The sequence below is a fragment of the Anguilla anguilla genome, chromosome 5 (genome assembly GCF_013347855.1).
Source record: "Anguilla anguilla isolate fAngAng1 chromosome 5, fAngAng1.pri, whole genome shotgun sequence".
NCBI classification, from domain to species: domain Eukaryota; kingdom Metazoa; phylum Chordata; class Actinopteri; order Anguilliformes; family Anguillidae; genus Anguilla; species Anguilla anguilla.
Window position 1 is genome coordinate 31,192,808 of NC_049205.1, and position 22,079 is coordinate 31,214,886.

At 37.9% G+C, this 22,079-nt stretch overlaps 1 protein-coding gene across 6 annotated transcripts in view; it reads right to left on the reverse strand.

Moving 5' to 3' along the window:
• The window catches only part of nr1h3 (nuclear receptor subfamily 1, group H, member 3), a 40,934-nt gene that overhangs the window by 17,736 nt on the left and 1,119 nt on the right, over positions 1-22,079 (reverse strand). The window contains exons 2-4 of one of the 6 annotated variants that reach the window (XM_035417659.1): positions 19,812-20,149; positions 16,804-17,043; positions 7,040-7,123 (exon numbers count right to left, since the gene is read on the reverse strand). In XM_035417659.1, the coding sequence (XP_035273550.1) occupies positions 7,040-7,082 (43 nt within the window). In that variant the 5' untranslated portion in view covers positions 7,083-7,123; positions 16,804-17,043; positions 19,812-20,149. Of the gene's footprint in view, positions 1-7,039; positions 7,124-7,400; positions 7,857-7,962; positions 8,806-16,803; positions 17,044-19,811; positions 20,150-22,079 lie in introns of those variants that run through there. The other 5 variants (XM_035417658.1, XM_035417663.1, XM_035417661.1 and 2 more) reach the window with 5 other exon arrangements.

Sequence of the window (22,079 nt, forward strand, 5' to 3'; positions counted from 1 at the left end):
GCCAGTGTCGTGTTCTAGGTCATCAATGTTGAAGCTTCCTCCAAGAGCAGCCCCACCTACAAGATTATGAGTCATCAGCAGTAGTAAATGACCGTTGGTTTATTAGCAACGCATATGTGTGGAACTTGGGTAGAGTTCTCACACCAGTTTCACACTGATTAGGTTGGTGGTGCTATAAGGTTATGAGCCTGACAAGCGAGGCAATATGCAAAAAGATTTGCTCAAGGTAGCATAGGGCAGCAGATCTATCAACTGTTCTTTCTATACATGAATATGACAAAGATCTCTCGCTTAATTAAGTATAATTCATAATTGCACCTTAACCCAACCATTGTAAAACCCAAATGCAAACGCAATGCAACCATTAATGCCAATCAATAAAGACCTATAAGTTTCTTGCGCATCAAAAAACAAAACAGGCTATTTGTCAGAACTGAGCAGTTGGCTTTTCCATTGGATTCCAAACCAGATGTTTTCACATAGTAAGAATACCTATACAACAGGGCTTTTCAGTCTTCAAAATCTATGGTGTATCGTGTTTCATTGTCAGATCTCATTCTGAGAATGAATAAACTAGTGTGGTTGCTTCAGCGGTTGTTTAGCTGTTAGCTGATGAAGAAGTTAGCAAGCTGGAGCACCACAGTCATCCGCATTGCGAATCGGTCCGCTAGGTAACATTACTGGTTGCTGTCCAAGTCACGAATAAGGTTTGGTACTGTACCAAAACCCTATTCATGACTCAAACAGCTACACGACTAGAAGGTAGGCTCTAAAACCTTTGACTACTATTGAAGGTTTCACCCAGCCAAGGGCTCATTCTCTGAAGCTACTCAACAACGTTATACATGCAGCAACCTAAATGGTCTAAACCTGAAAGCCTACAGGATAAAGATAAATGACAGCCAAATTGACCATTCGTGGACATTTAAGTGTTTGTAATTTTATTTCCTTTTGCAATATTGACATTAAGAATGTAATATACATATGTTATGTTTAAGAAAAGTTACAAAGCGGTGCCATAGGCTATGGATTTCATGACAGCAGGTTTATGAAGTCTCTTAGTGACAACAGTCAAATTGACCGCTGTGGCATTTCTACTGTTAAATACTTTTCAACTGTAGCTACCTTGAAAACTGCACATTTTGAAATTAATGTTAGTTAGCCCTGTAGATCCTCTACCGATATACAATTAGTAGATCCAGGGCTCGAAATTGCGACCATTTTGGTCGCATATGCTCCCGAAATTTAATCTGTGCGACCTCGAAATATAATTGGGAGCATTTGTGCGAGTGCAAATAATTGTTCTGGTGCGACCTTTTTTTTTTCTTTTTCCAGTCGAACGTCTCTTTCTCTGTACATTCGCTAGTTAGTACACTCAGCATGTGCCTTGTGAGCTGACAGTGACCCTTCTAACCAATCGTGAGCTTGGCATTCTTACCTTTAATGCTGATTTTAAATAGGTTAATATTAGCCTTCAATCACTCCCTTTCGCTGCACTCCACTGTCACGCGACACAGAAAGCTAACGCATTAACTAATGTTACCTGAAGACAAAAGTTTATGTTTAATTTATTAGCGTTATCGAAAGCTGAAAAGTTGAAGCGAACGGTTACGGCATTTTTTTCAGAAACGTTAACGTAGTGTTTTGTGCGGCGACCCGGCTGAAACAGCTAATTTCTTCGATGCAGTTTACTGGCGGTTGATTTAATATAGCGGTATTAATGTGATGAGAAGCGCTTTGTCGTTTGAATGCATAACACGCAATTCCTTGAAGAGTCGACACATTTTAAGCGTGACAGTTTAACTGTTACTTGTAAACCGTACTGTTATATTGTCGTTTTTTATCACTAAAAAATCTATTGCATATATTGTTGGTGCTCCTTACATCTTGGTGGGTGCTCCTAACTTTTTGAAGTTGGGAGCACCAGTGCTACCAAGTAAAAAAGTTAATTTCAAGCCCTGAGATCTATCATGTATGGAACACTCCATTAAAAACACTACCACTTACTGTGACAAAAAATGAAAGTGTTTATCATTAAATGGCTGAATCCATGTCTGTGTTTCTTTGAGCTAGAATGTGTTTGCATGTATGCATGTATGTGTACGCATGTCCCTCTCATACGTTTATAAGCATCATTATCAGTAGGCCTAACTCATAGCAAACACAGTACAAAAAGAAATTATATCTGAACAAAAACATATTTTCAACGTACAAAAATGCCAAGTTACACACAAGCACTGTCTATAATTTATTAAAACTTGCTAAATCTAGGCCTGCCATTAAAAGCATTATAAGTATAAATAGAAGGCCAAGTTACCATAAACAATATTGGCTCTTAACTCACACAAATTAAACAAGCTCTATTCCAAAGCAATGCTATCCAATGTTTCCAAAATTAAAGTAACTTGGCCCTGTGTTTTTTCATTTCATCATCTGAAGAAAATGTGTTCATTCAAATTTTGTCACATCAAAGTGTCAAATAACAAAAATTGCCTCATAGAAGAAGACATCATTCAGATGGTGGCACCGCGGCAACACATAAGGTACAGATATATGTTCCAGATGAGGAAATTTATCACTAAAGTAAGTTTTAAATGTTTAAAAGGCAACAGTGATTTTAATGAATTTATTAATAAAAAAAATACTGTGTTCTAAAGCGCCATCATATAATTCAACTGAGCCAATACTTAAGGAGGTGGGTTCATGAATCAAGTAGCAATATAGCTACCAAATTTCATCAATTTACATCAAGGTGCTTCGGAGGTTATTAGCATTTTTGTGATAAGCCATGCCCAAATTATTGACTTACCACAGCCATATTGTTGATCTAACAACTATCTTTTAATATACCAAATTTTGTGGCAATTCATTCAGCAGTCTAGGAGGAGTATTCTAAAACTTTTTTTTTTTTTTTTTTTTTTTTTTAAATAAAAAATAAATGGCAGAAAATCAAATTCAGAAATTGACGATGATTCAACTCAGCAGGACCTTAGAATCACAGAGAAAAAAGAATTATGACTAGGCAAAATGCTTCAAAAATTTACAGGCAAAAATCTAGCACCCAATTTGGCCTGTTGGTGGCACTAGAGTTCTAGAGTGGCAGCCAATTCAAGATGGCGTTGACCCAATAGACACAGTACTATGTTCCAAATTAGGGCTTTTGTCATTGTAGCAAGACTGAAATCTCTGCAAAGGAACAGTTATTTTCAATGAATTTTTAAATACTATTTATAGTTGTATCTCCATAGCACCAGCATGTGGTTGGATTGGGCTAAACCTTAAGTCTTGATCTAACTTTCAACGTACATACCAAGTTTCATAACTTCATGTCAAATGATTTTGGAATTATTAGCATTTGTGCTAAATAAATGCAAAAAAAATAACTTGAAAAAGGCATGTAGTGTGATGAACCAAAATATTCAATTTCGTGCAAATCGGTCAATTTTTGTTGGAGTAAAAGCATTTCAAATGTTTTTCAAAAAATAAAAAATGGCAAAATGCACAATATGGTGGTCTTAGGGTTTCTTGAGGCAAATTTGTTATGTTACAGCCCAAAAAAAAATGTTTAAAATTCACTTTCTACATACTACGTCACCATCTGTTCAATCTGGGTAATATTTCTCATTTTAGTAGCAGGTGGGAATGGGAACCAATCTGCCAAGTTTTGTTGCTCTATGATGTACAGTTTTTTTCTAAGCTAACACTATTATGGCAGACCAATAAAAAATAAAAATCAGAACAATCCCAATAGTGTTCCAGCACCTGTGGTGCTTCGACGCCTAATAAAAGCTGCCCCTGGCAGCAGGATTACCAGACAAGGATCTTACAGGATAGGGAATGGAAAACTTCCTGTGAAAACAATGCCAGAGATACCTGCTTCAAACAGCCACCAGCTGGAAAAGCTACACAAACAAATTTCAAAATGAAACCACACAAATCCTTCCGGCAACAACAACATTATAAAACGAGCATCCACAAATGGCATTAGGACTAGCAGCGCGTCAACGTCAGCCTCCTATCTCCTTGGAAACATTATTAACAACAACCTGGTCCACGCCCAGTAAAATGCACAGACAATATCCCCAAGTTACACTCGCATGCCACACCATCCCTCTCAACAATCCTGAGGAGCATATCCATCAAGGGACAGAATTACAAAGATTGGTTTCTGTAATGACCCTAGGCTAGGAGAATAGACAGCTAGCAGAAGTCACTCCAGCTGTCACTTCAGCTATACTGTACATCCCTACCAACTGTAATACCTCCCATACCCCAGTATGTATGTCTTCCTCATGAGAGGGACCTATGTACCGAAGAGGTTGAGGAGCCTGGGTGGCTGAATGTGATTTGTTTTTAAATGTGCAAGATAGCGCCACCAGGTGGGTAATCACTATAATATTTTAACTGTGGCATGAGTTTACAAGCCTACAAAATTTGGTAAGCATCGCTCTTTACAACTAAAATTTATTTGAGTGTAAAGAGGAGAATAGCAACAACAAAAACAACAACAACAATCCTAAGAAAAATAAGAGGGTTCCAGGAACTGTGGTGCTTGGACCATTAATAATTGCATGTAGCAAAAACAAGTACACACCAGCCCCTGAGAACTGGATTTGTGAACCCCCAGACAAAGGCCTACCATTACCAAAGAAACTTTTATTAAAACCTTGTTTTTTTTGTACAATTCATTTTTATTGAGGTGTTTAAATTCAAATTATCAATACTCTGTATGACAAGATTTATCAATAGAGAAATAAATAAATATATATACATAACACAACATATACAACATGTTTAATAAGTTCTAATCTAATAATCTAATTAAACACTGTATAGTAAAAGTAATAAAGGTCATTGTATAGATTATTTCTTATTTTCTCTTAGTGGCAGAACCCCTGAAATCAGCCAAATAAGAAATTATTGACTTCTATTAGCCCTCTCCTTCATTTTCAACATCAACCAAAGTTTTTCACACTTACTCCCAAATATGGTCAAATTGCCCAATTTTCCCTATTTTCAAAGTAAATACTTTCAATATTTTGATAATATACCATATAATATTTCCATAATTTCCACCCAGGACATCTCAAAGGGTGGATAATAATGTCTCATCCTTGATCGTAAATAAATATTACCTTTAAATTGTAAAACCTTGTTTGATTGAAAGAAAACTGCCATGGTCAGGTTTGAAAGTATGTCTTGTTAAAAAGAAAAATTGAAAGTAGAAATGCAATTTATGTAATTTACTGGAGGTGACACTAACAAATCAAGAAGCCTATATCCAAGAGGTTTAAATCCAAGCTGTTTACTGGTTCTAAAGGTATCCACAAGCAATCATCTGGCTTTTTCCACCTCAAAATTCACATCAGAAACCGTAAAAAGAAATGATTTGATAATAAGTAAGGATGTATGCCTAATTTTATTTGTCACACCAGATGGTAAACAACTGTTGGTGGCAAGTGGCAGACAACATCACAGAAATGTGAACAGAACATAAGAAAATCATGGCTAATTAATCAAATTAAAAGCAGGCTAATGAAAATGGGGAAACCTACAGGTTTACTAATTAAGTAAATTGCATCCAACGAGAAAACGTAGAACAGCAATCATTAAAATCATACTGTTAAGAAAGTGGTATGATAGAAAGCTATTTTTTTCTGTCATGCAATTTTTCTCCTGACTTTTGTTCTTTATAGCAATTACATAATTCATAAGGATATGGTATTTTCTTTCACTTTGTAGTCTATGTATGACTGGAGCTAGCAAGTGAAGGTTATGAGAGTCACTGTGACTGAACAAGGGATATGCATGCAAACTGTTATATGTAATATCCTATGCCCTGTGTAGATGAATATTCAATTTTTTAGCAGCAATGAAAGTGTTTTTAGAAGGTCTGATTAGATCTGAAATCGGCTAACATTGCAGTAGTTTACTTAAAACAGCTTAACAGAACAGCACTCAACTTGGATTTACCACATTTTCATTTACAAAAGTATTCTAAGCAGCACTTTTGTTTCTGAGCCAGTTGGTGGGGATTTAAAAAGTTAGAAACGCAATGAAAGTCCAGAGCATGATGCAGTCCAGAGCCTGACATTTTGAGGTGTGTTCGACAAACTCTGGACCACATCTCCCATAAACCCCTTCACAGAAAGTTCTGCCATACTAGACTGGTTAGGTCTGAAAATGGACATGACACTATTCCTGTGGCCCCTCTCAATGTCCATTGTGTACACTGTCTTTGATATGACGGAAACACATTTAAAAATTATTTTTTAATTTTAGTAGACCAGAATCGAATAGTGCACTGAACACATACTGGTGCTTATACAAGTGAAATTATTCCCTTAAGACATGGAGGTACTGATGAAATTTCAGATCTCTGCTCCAACTGAAAACCTCAATGCTCCGATTGCCAATTTTGTTGTATTTGTTAAATAGCCTTCTGCAAAGGACACCGCCAAACAAAAGACAAGCTGCTTCATCTAACAGCTGACATTAGACTGATACTCATTGATAGAAAATATGTTGACCTTTGCGCTGAAGTGTGGGGATTGAGTCTACTGAAAACATACCAAGCAACCCACAGAGCTGTGAAATAAAGGCTGTCTGTATGCGGTGCTGAATAATACCTCACATCACACTGAAAGCCTTTATGACACTGGTCACGATTGGACAGAACACAGGACGCTTGCAGACTGCAGCAGATGCAAATGTCAGATTTATTTCATCAAACATGAAATAATGTGAAATAATGAGACTTTATATCAACTGGAGACTATATCAACACTAGGAATGAATACTACTTAAAAGATGTGCCTTTGCATACCCCTAAATTGTGCGTTCTAAATTTTAAGAAAACTTTTCATCATAAAATGATAAAATACAAATACAATGCAAATAACCAATTTAGGCATAGTTTGCAAATGGTCACCCTTAAAGTCAAATTATTTTGCCAGTAACTGGATTTTCTAAGGCTGGTCCTGCAATAGTACTGGATGCCAAACGCACTCCGGTTAACACCAGCAATGGAAATTCTTACCATGACCAACATCAGTGATATTAGTCGCAGACAATGCGGACATCTTCTGCCCAGCAGCTTGTCATAACGAAATCAATCTTCACCCTGGTGAACCCAAGACAAAATGAGAGACGCAGCATTAATTTTAAGGTGATCCTCTGCATGTACAAACATCACTATATGAAGGAAATTGTCACTTTGTTACCCAACAGCTTTAGATTTCTGGCACACGCATCAGTAAGGCTTTACAGCCAAGCAAATATAAAGTGATATAAAGAGATGAAAGTCAGTGGACAAGTGCAAGATAATTTCACATACCAGGCAATGAAATGTGTGAGAATCTAGTGAGATTAATCACAAAATTTCAGTTTTACTCTCCTACCCGTGATCGTTCCGTACCCCGTTTTGTCGGGCCAATCTGCCTGCCTCTGTCCTCTCGTCTCCAGTGTTTCTGACTGTCCCCTGAGGTTCCTGCCTTTTCTACATGACCAGCAATCACAGTCATCATTTAGCAATCATGTTCTTTCCCCTCTCTCCTGAATGTTCCATGCAAAGTTTCAATCTTGCCCTTTTCTTTTGTCCATTTCGGCTTCTGTGAATAATCCCCTTCCACATTACCCCCTCGCTGTGACTGTATATTGTATATTATGTTGTATATTCCAGATTATACAATAGATTCTGTAATTGATCCCCCTTCAGTTAAACCCTGGGACCCACTATAATGTACTAAGTTCTAAGTTACTGTCCTGGTATTAGTACAGTTTTCACTTTAAATCAGATCACGTCATTCAGAAGGCTCAATCCACCTGGAAAATATCAGACATACAGACATACCTTGGATTCTTAGGGTCTACTATTCCTTAGAACACCATTTTTACCTTACATTATCACTATTAGCAGTACATAATTTTGAACTGTAAATGCATTTTTGCCAGAATACTCACCACACATCAGTCCAGAAACATCATATAACAGTTTTATTTATTTTTAATCATCTCTTTATTGGAACATCTTCTGTATAGCATGTCAACAAAGCCACTTCACTGATAATAGCCTCATAGCAACCATGATGGTCCCTCAAGAAATGTGTCAATATATACACTCGCTTTGTAACATTTCTGTTGCTAAAGTATATAATCTTCAGCCTCATACATTGTACTATCTCTGTTCTGTGTCAACATAGCTATGAAGATATTCTCTTTAGCTAACCAATGCATCAAAAAGAGTAGGGCCAACAGAGTGGGCTCAGGTGGCACGTGGACAGCTGGGCGGGGTCATGCCTCCCAGTCCAGCGGTAGTGAAAGTGATGATCTGCAGACTTTTTGGGAGCAGAAACCTCCACGTTCAGCAGGGCGTCAAAGGTTTCCTTCTTCTTTTTCACCTTGCTCTTGCTGACAAGTGGGAAAATGCTACATGTACAAAGGGGCCCGGGAGTAGGCTACAACCCAGGGTGGAGCACACAAACACGGGTCCCCTCAGCAGTAGGACTTCCTTATAGTTTAACCATTGATATCCCAGAGGTCAGCAAAACAACCAAAACACTCGATTAATCTAGCCTGAACTATTCCCAAACTTGCCAAGTTCAAAACCGGCTTGTCCTTCCTTTAGTTGAATGGTAGACAACTGGATATGGATTCCAGATATTAAAAGTGCAAAAACTGTACATGAAGTAAATTGTATCTTGGTTTCTCCATCCACAAATTATGGCTTTTATTATGCAAAACAAGTCCTTTTTCCCCCACTGCAGACAGCCTGGCAGTACAGAAAAGGAAGATCTTTGCAAACAACAAAAGAGTTACATGTTACATCTAGCCAGGATGCAAATGTAGCATACTTTAAAATAACACCACAATACAAATACAATTTTCAATTCTTAATTTATAGCGTAATAATGATTTCACATCCAGAGCTTACTACAGCTGCATTAATACTGCAGCTACGCAGATTAATATATTTGCTCTGCCAAACTTGTAACAAAACCAGACACTTCTGTACAGTCTTACAAGAAACTGGAAACTCCAGATAAAAACCAAACCTCTGGCAATCCTCTTACTGAGAACACCGAGATCATTCATGGCTGTATGACTCCTATAATTTTGCATATTGCTTCATCCAAGAATAACCAAAATTAAAACCAAAATGATCTTCGGTGATAGGTCTGCATTTTGATCAGGTCAGACCAATCACTTAATTATTAAGCTGAAATGATTCAGAGTTTATGATACCTTACTTAAATCACTAATCTGTGACCATCTGTGGATGTCTTCACTATACTATGGGATCGTTTCAGTTTAAAAGCATTAGCTACTTCCCTTCAAACTCAACTTCAAAGTTATCAGTACTTTAAAATAAAACATAAGGAACATTTTAAACATTCAGTTTCATTTCTGCTAGATATAAATTTTAATTAATTTAATCATATTCGTCAGAATTAAGACACTACGTAGAATGTGTATTTCTATTTCAAATTTCAATATCATATTCTCTTTAAAAAATGCAAGGAAACAACAAAAAATCCACCTGAGGTTAAACTGGTTCCTATTTAGGGCTTTAAAGAATCTGTGGATTTCAGCACACAGAAAATCAAATATGACCTTTTCCATTATTTTTCAAACAGCAAAAGCAGAACCAGAAATTGTTTCGCTGAGCCTTAAATGAAAGGTCTGTGATAAAGTACGATTTCCACAGCAAATATAATGCAACAGATTTACAGATGAACAGATCCACCAAAAGCAGGCTTGATTTTGAACAATGCTGAACTAGAAATGTAGTAAGCTTCTTACAGTCTGGCCAGTGCTGGCACAGACTGGGTAAATCCCCAGCAGCTGAATTTTTCTTGATCGATTATGCCAGCATTAAAAGCAAGGCCTGCTGCAATCTACTAGTTCACATTCCTTGTTAGATACACAAAATTAAATTTTATTCCTCCAAAACCATTTATTAATTTAAGTGATGTGTTCATATATACCTTGCATGCTACAGTAAGTCCTATCAAGATGTTTTAAATAATCGCTGGCCCAAATGCGCCCTGTGGTAGAAGTAATAACTTCCACTTATGCCGAAAAAATCGAAATGTTCTACATGCATCATTTCACTTACGTATGCAATTAGCTACGTATATAAAAGTGCCTAATTAAGTCAACAATTGCATTTGGAGCATCTAAATCCCACTCATTGCATGTAAAATTAAACATTATGGAACACTAGTGCCACACTAGCACAGACGACAGCACTTATTTTATACAAAAGAATTCAGAAGTCATATACAGCGGTCAACAGCTTTCTAAGGCTTTTACTATTAAACCTGGCTGTCCAGCCATTTACCAGTAATTTCCAGCAAACTTACAATTTCCACTTACACTTTCTCACGGTATCCTGATTTTGTCGTAAAGCATATTTCCCTTTCAATATGAGTATTTCAGTTCCCCTTTAATCACACATCTTCTGCATTGCTTTATTCCATTATACTGAGTGAGGTTACAGCAGCCTGGGAGCCTGACCATGTGTTATGATATTATTGCTCAGCAACAGGTTCAAAGGACCATTTCCAGGCACTTTGGTCATTGCTAGCTCACTAGTAGTATGGCTACAGTGGCAGCCTACCGAAACACCAATGATCTGAGGGTCTCTCGACCCCTGAACAGCCCATTTAGAAGGCCCAGAAAAAAACACTGGATTTTACACTGTTAAAATGTCAGTGTCCAATCTGATCTTAAAGGGGTCAGAACCCTTCGTCCCATACAATCCTTTATAAAAGCAAAGCAAGTACACAATTTACTCACTGTCCATCTGGCCTATAAAGCCTTCCAGGGCTTAAGACTCCAAAAACAACTTTCACATCTAACATCAGGCTACAGTTGTGTCACACAGTCGCAACCTTCTCAGCAGACCAAATGCCTTCATCAGCCAAGAGCAATAAGGTCTCTGTCCTTTTTACACAATCGCTCCTGTTCTGCAGGTATCACGCATACAGAACTGAGAGGCTTGGCACCACATTAGTCTAGGGCATCACTCTGCGCTGTGGTGGGAGTCCAAAGGTTCAGACTGACTAGCCTGTTTATAACTGCTGAGGCAAAGCTTTTGATTCATTGGACTTCAGTGGACGCATACTATAATCGTTGGTCATTAATCAGGATCCTTCATCCACATGTACCGTAATTAGTACACCACAAGTCTGGCTTCATTTTTCAAGGACCATGCTGACCTCTGGTCATTGTTACTCTCCAAACCCATTCTGAGTAGTTGGCAGGTCTGCTAAAAGCTGAGGCCCGATAGTGTTCCCTTTTGAGGTAAAAATAGAGAAAGCAGCCAATTAACTGAAATATCCATTCCAAAAGCTAGCAAATGCACCAACTCAAATTGTACAGCATTTTCCCATATTCAAGTTTGAACAGGTAGATACACTACATTCCCAAACGTATGTGGACACCTGAACATCACACCCTTATGTGATGTTCAGGTGTCCAAACCCATTGAACATCTCATCTTTAATATGGAGTTAGACCCCCCCCCCCCCCTTGGCTGCTATAACAGCGTCCACTCTTCTGGGAAGGCTTTCCATTAGATTTTGGAACATGGCTGCAGGGATTTGCTACCATTCAGCCACAAGAGCATTATTGAGGTTGGGCACTGATTAGGCGATTAAGCTTGGCTCACAGTCAACATTCCAATTCATTCAGGTGTTTGATGGGGTAGATGTCAGGGCTCCATGCAGGCTAGTCAAGTTCTTCCCCAACAAACTCATCAAACCATTTCTTTATGGACATTGCTTTGTGCATGGGGGCACTGTCATGCTGAAACAGGAGAGGTCCTTCCGGAAACTGTTGCCACAAAGTTGAAAGCGCACAATTCTCTAGAATGTCATTGCATGCTATAGCATTAAGATTTCCCTTCACTGGAACTAAAGAGCCTAGCCCAAACCATGAAAAACAGCCCCAGACCCTTGTTCCTACAACACCAAACTTTACAGTTGGCACTATTTGGGGCAGTACAGTTGTCATACTGCCAAACCCAGATTCATCCACCAGACTGCCATATAATTCAGCATGATTCATCACTCCAGAGAACGCATTTCCATTACACCAGAGTCCAATGTTGGTGTGCTTTACGCCACTCCAGCCTACATTTGGCATTGCACATGGTGATCTTAGGCTTGTGTACGGCTGCTAAGCCACAGAAACACATTTCATAAAGCTCTTCATGAGCAGTTCTTGTGCTGACGTTGTTTCCAGAGGTAGTTTGGAACTCTGTAATGAGTGTCGCAATCAAGAACAGATGATTTTTATGCATTACACGCTTCAGCACTCCACGATACCCTTCTGTGAGCTTCAGTGACCTACCACTTCGCGGCTGAGCACTTGTTGCTCCTATAAGTTTTCATTTCACACATAACAGCACTTACAGTTGACTGGGGCAGCTCTAGCAGGGCAGAAATGTGACAAATTGACTTCTTGGAAAGGTGGCATCCTAGGACAGTGCCACATTGAAGGTCACTGAGTTTTTCAGTACAACCCATTCTAGTGCCAATGTTTGTCAATGGAGATTTCATGACTGTATGCTTGATTTTATGCACCTATTAGCAATGGGTGTGTCTGAAATAGCCAAAACCACTCATTAGAGGGGGTGTCCACATACTTTGGAAATGTAGTGTATTTTACTCAGTTTTCTGTACTGGAAACCAAGGAATGCTGAGAAGGTAAAGATCAGTTGATCGGCAAATCATTACACTGAAATGTTCAAGAAATTAATTCACTGACTTGTTAGACTTTTATATTTTTTCCTCAGTGAACAAGTCTGGATGACTAAAATACAAGGTTAAGAGTAGAAATACTGTCAGTGGAATAGTACTTGTAACCAACTCCTACAAGACAAAATATTTGCGGTTATGAACTAGGCTATCGCTTAGTGTTGCTTAGAAATGCTAGACCATGTTAACAGTACATAAGTTATGTTTATGATTTCCTGCACTGACTAGGTTTGCACCCTAGCCTGACACGGTTTCTTGTTTGTGTAGCTATACCAGGTAAAATCTCTTTTACACACAAAATTCTCTTTTTGTGCCAGTACTTATTTAATTACAAACAGATTCCATCCTTCCCTATGGCAACAGGTTGAAATCATTTCCAGTGGAAAGCTGTTTTTTTTTTTTTTTTTTTTTTTTACCGCATTTAAGTTTTAATTTAATTCACTGGTACCTAATCCTGAGTGTACCAGTGTCAACTGTGGCCAACAACCCTGCAGGGAAGCTCATAATTGGTCGAAACATCTCCCAGAGAGGGAGAGCACCAACTGGCTGCATTTTCCAGGTTTCATAAGGCGAGCGTGATTGCTCTACTCTAAATCAATGACACCTGTCAAAGTAACCCTTTGCCAGGGTTGGGAGAGGGTAAAGGAACATAGCATGTTTGGACAGACTTTTCACAACACACCATAAATAGGCTTTAATGAGGTTCTGTCACAGTTATCATCAGATTCCCTGTAATTACAGGTATGATAGAGACTTAGATTCACTTTGTCCTTTTCACATCTGTGTAATGCAGATCAGTGTACATCACCTCTTTCCACAAGAGAACACAAACTTAAAGCCATCTGAGACTATAAAACTCAAGAAAAATGTTTGGTTGACTTGCAAGGGTCAGTGATTCAAAGTGTGCTTGGCAAAGCCAAGATAATATATTCCCAAGGGTTCACTTTTAAATAGACTGCAACCCACTTGTAAGAACAGCATGTAATTCATGTATTACAGAAAATGTATTCATGAATTACAGGGATGTTTTAAGATGATATCAGTACTGAAACCCTAAAACACCTCTTGTACAAGAGTTGAACAAAATACAGTACGAGTGGCTCTGTACAGCCGAACAATCTCTCACCAGTTCTTCAGAAGGTTATTTCTACCGAACGAACAAAAATGTGATGCTGCATATAGTATGATATATAATACAGTTGGCTTGCCTACTTATTCCAATGAATAAAAACGTTGCTTCTGCCAACAAAGCTTTTGCAACAAATACTTTCACTCACATCATTGCGTGATTTAGCAGATCACATCGCTACGTTACTCTATGATAAACCCGCACATTAATAAAGACAATTTCTGCACAGTTTTTGATGTTTGGCAATTTGCATTCTTTTCCAACTCCCTTCCTCTGCACAATTTTAACTGTATCTTTGGGAAGTTTTACACGCCCAGGCTGGGAGATGTTCACACCCTCAGCAGCTTTACTTCTTAATTAAAGGTCATTTAGGGACTTTCATACGGTTCAAGCAGGCAATGCTTGTGTCAGCAGAAATTACTTTTTTATGGTGTTAGGTAACTTCCAAAATGCTGTAAATACACAGAACAGGGTTTGCAAATAAAATGATCATGTAATGAAGTGTCATCATTGTGTCACTAATGTGACTACCTCAACAACAATAAAGGTCTACCATCTGAAAAATGGCCCAAAAAAGTTGAAAAGCACCCAAAGCCCAATTGTGGGTTTGAAGTTAGGATCGAGTCTCCAAAGGACAAGTAACCCACTTCATTACCAGGTGTTAGTGAAATAATAGCTTCTAATAGAAAAACACACTAATAAAAAAGGGAAAAAGGACAGCAAGCGAATTAGATAGCTACTTTTTATAGCTTGCAAGATTGAAAATGCATTGAACCCACAATATGGGGCAGATAAACAGAGTATCATTTTTATAAGTCAGCAAGTAACTGAGCAAGTCACCAGTTTAATACATTTTCAACGCAAAAAAATGGAACTGGCCCATCTAGTCAATGTGCAGCTATATAGCTTTGTCTCTAGTCTCTCTAACTTATTCAATCCACTGCTAAAATAGCTAGATAGCAAACAAGCCAAATCAATTTTCAACCATATAGCTTGCTAAATCAAATAAAACATAGCTAGGTAGCTATCAGTTTAAACACCAAGCCATTCCATTTCAAACTCACTCACTTAATATCTATAATGTACTGTAGGCTTTCATTGTGGCTCTCTAGCTAGATAGCCAATTGTCCTGTCAAGTTAGGAAACTAGCAAGCAAGACAGTGTGGCACCACCTCAAGGGTCAGCCATGTTCCACACAAGTTATTTTCTATAGGAAGCTTTTATTCCTACTTCTGTAAATGAAGTAGTAACCTTGGCCATTGCCAATATGTCATCTAAAAAGGATTGTTAGGAGCTTTTAGAATACTCTATCTGCAGTGTCATTGTAGACAAGCTCATAACCACACTATTGATCACCTGATACTAGGCCATAATGAACGCGAGTGACTGCTGGGTGGATGTATCCATGTGGCTGTCTCAATCTGCTCACAACAGACTGCTCTTGTACATTAGGAAGAAAGTCGCATGTTTATGTGGACCTTGGGTCTCACATTTGTGACCACCACTATGAGCAATACATTTGTGAGTTTTGGCAGTGAGGACATGCAAAAACAAAAAATCAAATGGCCCACAACTGAATGCCCATAATGGAAGTCACAATGTATTAAATGCTGATATGCAAATTTTGCTAATCATATTTATTCAAGTCATCCATCTGTACATTTGACAACACATTTGCCTATCACAATCTATGTTCACAAATCATTTATTTCATTTATTTATTTTTGTTAATCAAGCTCCATTTGTGAACTGCATTCGACATTCATGAAACCTGCTTTGAACTGCACTGTACTTTTGCTAATCGCATTCTATGCATTTATAACATTTTGGCAGCAATCTAACTCCATAACCTTTCTAATTGACATGTTGAAGAACACTTTTTTCACGAAATCTTGTTCAGCTAAGCATTTTATGAGAGCCTACAAGATATTGGGGTAAGCTACGCAAGAGGATACATATGTTTTGAACCAACATGGCATCTTTTAGCTCATTTTCTGAATGAAAATGGGAGAAATTAACAGTTGCATGGCATTACAACATCCATGAATATTACATGTTTTCATTCAGCCAGAATTCCTCGAAATAGGGTGCATTAATATTATACACACAAGAGTTAAACATCTGAACAAAAGTGATTCCATCCAACCAGTTTTCATCACTAGGTCCACGTTATTTCTACATCTGATATGCCAACAAATGGGTTGCACTGTATGCATGCTGTCCTCGTTTTTTACTAAATTTTCCAAAAGATGCAACATTAACTGCAACCTCCAATTAGAAACGCGTGTTAGGCCTGCGGGATACTTGTAAAGAGATCCACTGATCATTTCCGAGAACAGCCCTAGGTGTTTTTAATGGTGCATTAGTGGCCACCGCTTTTTAATGTACCCTGAAAAGTATTCATTTTAATACGCCAGATGACGCAGTCGGTGTATAAGGGCCTTCTTCGTGAATACATCACTATATAGCATGTGAAACAAATCTGGTAGGTTCAAAGTGACATATAACAACATCCAAGAAATATTAGGCTAAAATGTGTTAAAGCACTGGTATTTCATGTTTGCCAATGCTACACAGACCGTCTGCCCCTAGATATGAGAGAAAGCGATGATACTTTTGGATTTTCAATAGTTTAGGAGCACAATTCACAGATGGAAAAGGCACCAGTTGATAGTACATAATCTAATAATGTCCCAAAAAGCACAATTAATATGAAATTTCCCCCTTTGTACAATTTGCTTTAACTAAGCCACCACTAAAAGACCATGTTTCAGAAAAATAAATGTGCCTTTAAAAGTGATTGTTGGTAAAGCAATATATATTCATACAAACAATATATGCTTCAAAAAGACTCATCTCAGTTCACAAAACACAAAAACAAAAGGATATAGCCTAATTATTCACACATACCTCTGTATTATTCCAGTTGTGGGTTTTGATTCTTCTAAAGTGCCAGTAGAAGACAAATAAGGGAGGGGTTTTTTTACCCTCTTTCTGTCCCCCGAAAAAATTGGCAAGAACGTCCAGGAAAAAAATATACTGAGAACTGAGCGCTGAAGTGTTCCACCACAGGCAGAAACGGTACCTTGGTTTGTTTGCCTCAAAGTTTAATGTGTCAAGTTCCTGAGGACAACAAACTCTCTCTTGGCCCTGTGGAAACAAGATGAAACACAGAGAGAACAAGAGGGAGACGGAAGGGAGGGAGAGGGAGAGAGAGAAAATGAGAGAGGTTACTATAGGTCATTCACACCACTTATATACCCGCAGGGCCTTTGCAAGTCTCTTCCTGTTCGACAGTCTGCACTACCATCCACCAAGGTAACCACTCTTTCCTTTCCATAATCACAAGCATTTTCATTCTGTTCCATGTCTTCAACAGACTTAATGTAAAGGGTACTTTTATATCAAATTAAGGAATTGGTGTGGGGAGTCCATCATATCCTCTTCTGTCTTTGTTGCAACAGAATTTTTTATGACTCAGAATAGTAATCACTTTCCAGTGATGTGGAGGGAAAAGTCCAGAATAAATCAACAATCTCACTCACAGAAAAGGAGGGGTAAAACCCAATTCCACAGATGTCCACTCTCTAAACAGCTCCATTTCAATCCTCCCCATCAAAAAAACAGGCTTTACCAAGTCTACATCTCAAAACTGCTTTATGTCACAAATATAGGTTTGGGGTTTTGCAATCACTTCTTGCCTGGTGACCCACGCCACATTTACACTTGTACTCTTCTTTAAAACACACAGTCGACTGTAACTTCTGCTTTACTTGTTTAAAGAGAAAGGAGGCTAGCCCTTAAGATTTGAATCACACTGGTTATGACAAATGTGCAGATGTTGAACTGTTTATTTTGAAAGAGTCCCGCAGTGAAGCAGGACGATTAAGCATCATCGGGAGATAATAAGAACCATGTCTGGAATGTTCCCTTCACACCTGCTTTTTCCACACTATGGATTCTGCCAGGGATAAAAAATATCCATATATCAACTTCACAATAGAAATGTTATTACCATGTAGCTGTAGACTGTATGGAATGGGCCTACTACATTAAAACAAAAAAGAACAGCACAATAGAGTGCTGCAGCTACTCCACATCGCCTATCCTATGCCCTTTTTCCCTACCCCCCAAAAAAAACCCTCTTTACCTTCCATTCAACATGTTAATTCTAGTAAAAAAGCACTACCTATAGCAGGGTGCTATGGCCAGACCACTGCACTCTCATTAATTGTTGATTTAAGAATTGAGGCCTTTTCTTTTTGCGCTAATTAGAAGTCGCTCTGGAAAAGAGCCTCAGCTAAATGCCTAAAATGTAATGTAAAAGTAGTCCACCGACATCGCTAGCTGCAGACATGAAAATAAACTCAATGTAGGGGAATGACACATTTAACTCAACAAATGCTGTTGAACTAAAGTAACCCTACAACCCAGAGTCCAATGTCTGTACCACTTATCAGTCTGTGATTTACCTTTGTACAGAGAATAGGTGTGCTGACAAAAGCAGACATTTAATAGACATTTATAAAAAGTAATTAAACCATGAGTTAAATAAGGTTCACAGTTATGCCAACAGTTGCACATGGTGATCATGGAAAATGAATTACAATAAACATTCAAAATACTACCATATTTGTAACTGAAATTTTTTTAACTTTCAAAGTGAAATCAAAATGTATCAAACTTTAATATCTATCAAATTGTATACTTATTACTTACAGAAGACTTGTCTTTATAAATGGGCTATTCTCATCATAGCTATAATCCTTCAGTTAACAATCATTGATAAAACCGGTGGTAAAAGGGATGTTGATAGATTAATTCCTAACAATGAATCTTATTTTCACTAGCGTCTCCTTTCTAGTCTCTTATGTGAAGTTTGATTTTTATCCTCCAAATTATTTATATAGGCAACGTTTTATAAACATTTTATTTTTTAGCAGTAGTAGTGCTGAGCCTTCGCCTTTGTCTAAATCAGAATTTTTTTTTTTTTACTGATGGAAAGTGTGACTGCTATTCCTAGAATGCTTATACTTATTAGTATAATAATAGTATCAGTATTAATAAGGAGCTTGATAATGGGTCAGTTCTTTTATACTACACTGTCAGGAACACCATTTGTGGATTCTGATAGGATAGTCCTTTTTATTACCTTCCTGTACAGCATATATTCAATTATGGCAACAAATAACTGATGGCAAGAGGCAAGCCAAACGTATTCAATCAATGAGCCTTTGACGAATATTTTAGGACGCGAAGCAAATAAAACGATTAACCCGTCTAATTCAATTATTTCTGCTATTGAGAGTTAGATTCTCGTATGTAAAATCCTTTTCAAAGTATTTAGAGATTCTGCAAAGAATGTAGACTGCGCTTGAAACTTAACCAATGGCAAATATTTGGTTTCAAATGGGCCAACTTTCTGGAGAATTTAATTAAAGGCCAAATAAGTTAAAGCAGTTATAACATCGGAAACATTTGCAGAAATACCCATGAGTGTCCATATTTACCAAAATGAGGTGAATCCACGAATGCATACAACATGTACCAAAATGTAAATAAAATACTGTGCTAAGTAATCGATCTCATTTTGAACTGAAACTGTTCGACAACTACAATGAAGATGAAAATTACATTTACACACTGCACAGTATAGACAGGCAGAGGTTCAGAAAGCCTTAACAGAAACAACAATCTTATGTCCAGTCCCAATCCCAATGTCTTTTTATCATGGTCTCATCAGGCCAGCAGGCCTACTTCAGTTGAATCAAAAGACATCATTAGTGTTTGGCTCAGGCTTGAGGCTCTCGCGGTGCTGCCATCGGCTAATATGGCCAACATTAGGACTTAGTGCATGCCATACCCCACAATCTAGCATCAAATACTGAATGTAAAAATGCCAACTGTGACCAGCTGACCTGCACATCAGTTCATAATCAGCTGCAGCGAAGTCCAGGAAGGGAAGGCATAATTTGGCTTATTTCTCCATCGTATTGCAAAGTGGGGGTGAATTCCTCTGGTTGAACACATGCCGGCAGTCTGTCTGTTTCAACTGCAGATGAAGACTACTTTTTTTGTGCAGTGACTGAGAAGCTCAGCAGGTGAATGGGACCATGAAAACAAGCAGCGGCTAGCATCGTGTGCTCTGGAAGAGGGTCATGTTTGTCTGTGCTGTCCCACAACTCCTGTGGACATTGCAGTGACGAAACTGCCTTGCAAATAAACTGGGAATTCCACACAGGGAGAAGAATGAAATCTGAAAAAAAAAAAAACGTATTATAAAAAAGGTATAAGGCAGCCGGGTGACTCATCAAGTAAAGGCACCGTTTCAGTGTGAGAATGGGTTCAACAGTCCGGTACTTAATCTGGACTTGGCCATAGCGTCACCAATGGACAGGGGGCAGGACGAATGCATCTTATCACACATAAAAAAGCACTTTCACTCAGTTGGGCACCCACAATCTGTCTGCACAAGTTGCACATGACAAGTCAAGCTTCTGCTTCCCACACTATACCTGCTGTGAGATAAATTGGTGAACAATTTTTATCTGTTGAGACTGAAATGTGAACCAGGACACACAAATCTTGCTAAAACAATCAAGTTTAGTCAAAATAAATTATCTTCCAACAGAAAAATCCCATGCAGGTCTCCACATCTGCAAATCTACAGACCGCGATGCAATAAAACACTTCAGGTCCGGACACCGGAAAGCTTGAAGAAAACAGATAGCTAAATCTGAAGGTCAAGAAATCCTCCCTGAATGAATCACCATAAATGCATAGATAATTATCATTACCGTATAAAACGTTACAGTAAGCAGATTCTGAACATCATTACAGTCAGGTTGATTTCAAAGTGGAGAAACAAAATAGAGAATCAAGGGATTTGTGACTACTTTTTATTATTATTTTTTAACCCTCCAACAGCTTGCAAAAAAAACATTTACACAGTGTTATTGGCCTAAAAGAACTCCTTTAGTATTACATATTTTAAGTATGTTTTTTCTTCCATCTTTAAAAATCTAACAATCAATGTCTAAAGTCTAAATCAATGTGTAAACCTTTGGTTCCAGACCACAATCCGCACATTTTGATACTGCCAAAACCAACGGTGATCATCAAGCAGAGACCTGATAAAACAGTCTATCCAAAAGCAGCCTCAATAACAGGAATTCTGGCCACATGTCGGAATGCCTAAAGAGATTATAACCGATAACAGTGCATATTTCTTCTCCTCTTGAATAATTTTGGAATATCCTAACTACATCCTTTGCGAAAACCGTTATGCAAAGTTTTGAGTTCCCAATGAGAAGCAGCATAATTTGCTAAATTGGATACTACACATCACATTACTTTCATAAGAGTTTTTAATTGAACCTTATGCATAATAAACTATCAGGACAGGCAATATATGAAGGATGAATTTCACTACATTTCAATATAAACTCATGATATATGGGATTACAGAGGACCAAATATAACCACCCGAAATGTAATGAGTTTAGTAGGGCTCACTGACAGGCTAACTATTTTTAAACAACCATGATAAGCAAGTACACCTCAACACAAGTGAAGACGGCTCATAACTGTAGAATCATATATACATATACACATATACATAGATAAAAAACAAATAAGTTAAACAACCACACTTTGACAATTTCACAGACAAACTGTACGATATACATGTACAAATTATTATACAAGCAGAAATGAACAAAAAGCTAGTAAAGATTCATATGAACAGCATAATACTGTAGCTTTCTCTGAAGCATTAGCAATAGCTAACATAAAATACAATACCAGTTAGACTATGCCTCATTTTAAATTAGCTAATTCGTTCGGTAGCTTTGACAGTGACACCCTGTGTGATATGGATTCATGTTCATAAAGTAGCTAGCTAGCTAGCAATTAAATTTAATAGAAAGGGTATTCTATAGGGTGCCTCCCTAGACCTACGTCTCAGCTAAACATCATCGTTGCTTAGCTAAGGTTAAAATCCGTTGTAGATTTTCATTAAAATTAGATATCTAGCTTGCCATCCTTCTTATACGCACACCATCAAAGTTACGTTAACGTACTGATGTGGCTATTAAATAATAATATATTAATAAAAAAAATACTTAATTTGACGGTTTTACGTTGACTTAAATTAGGTTTAGCCAGCCGTCGAAGCATAAAACGGA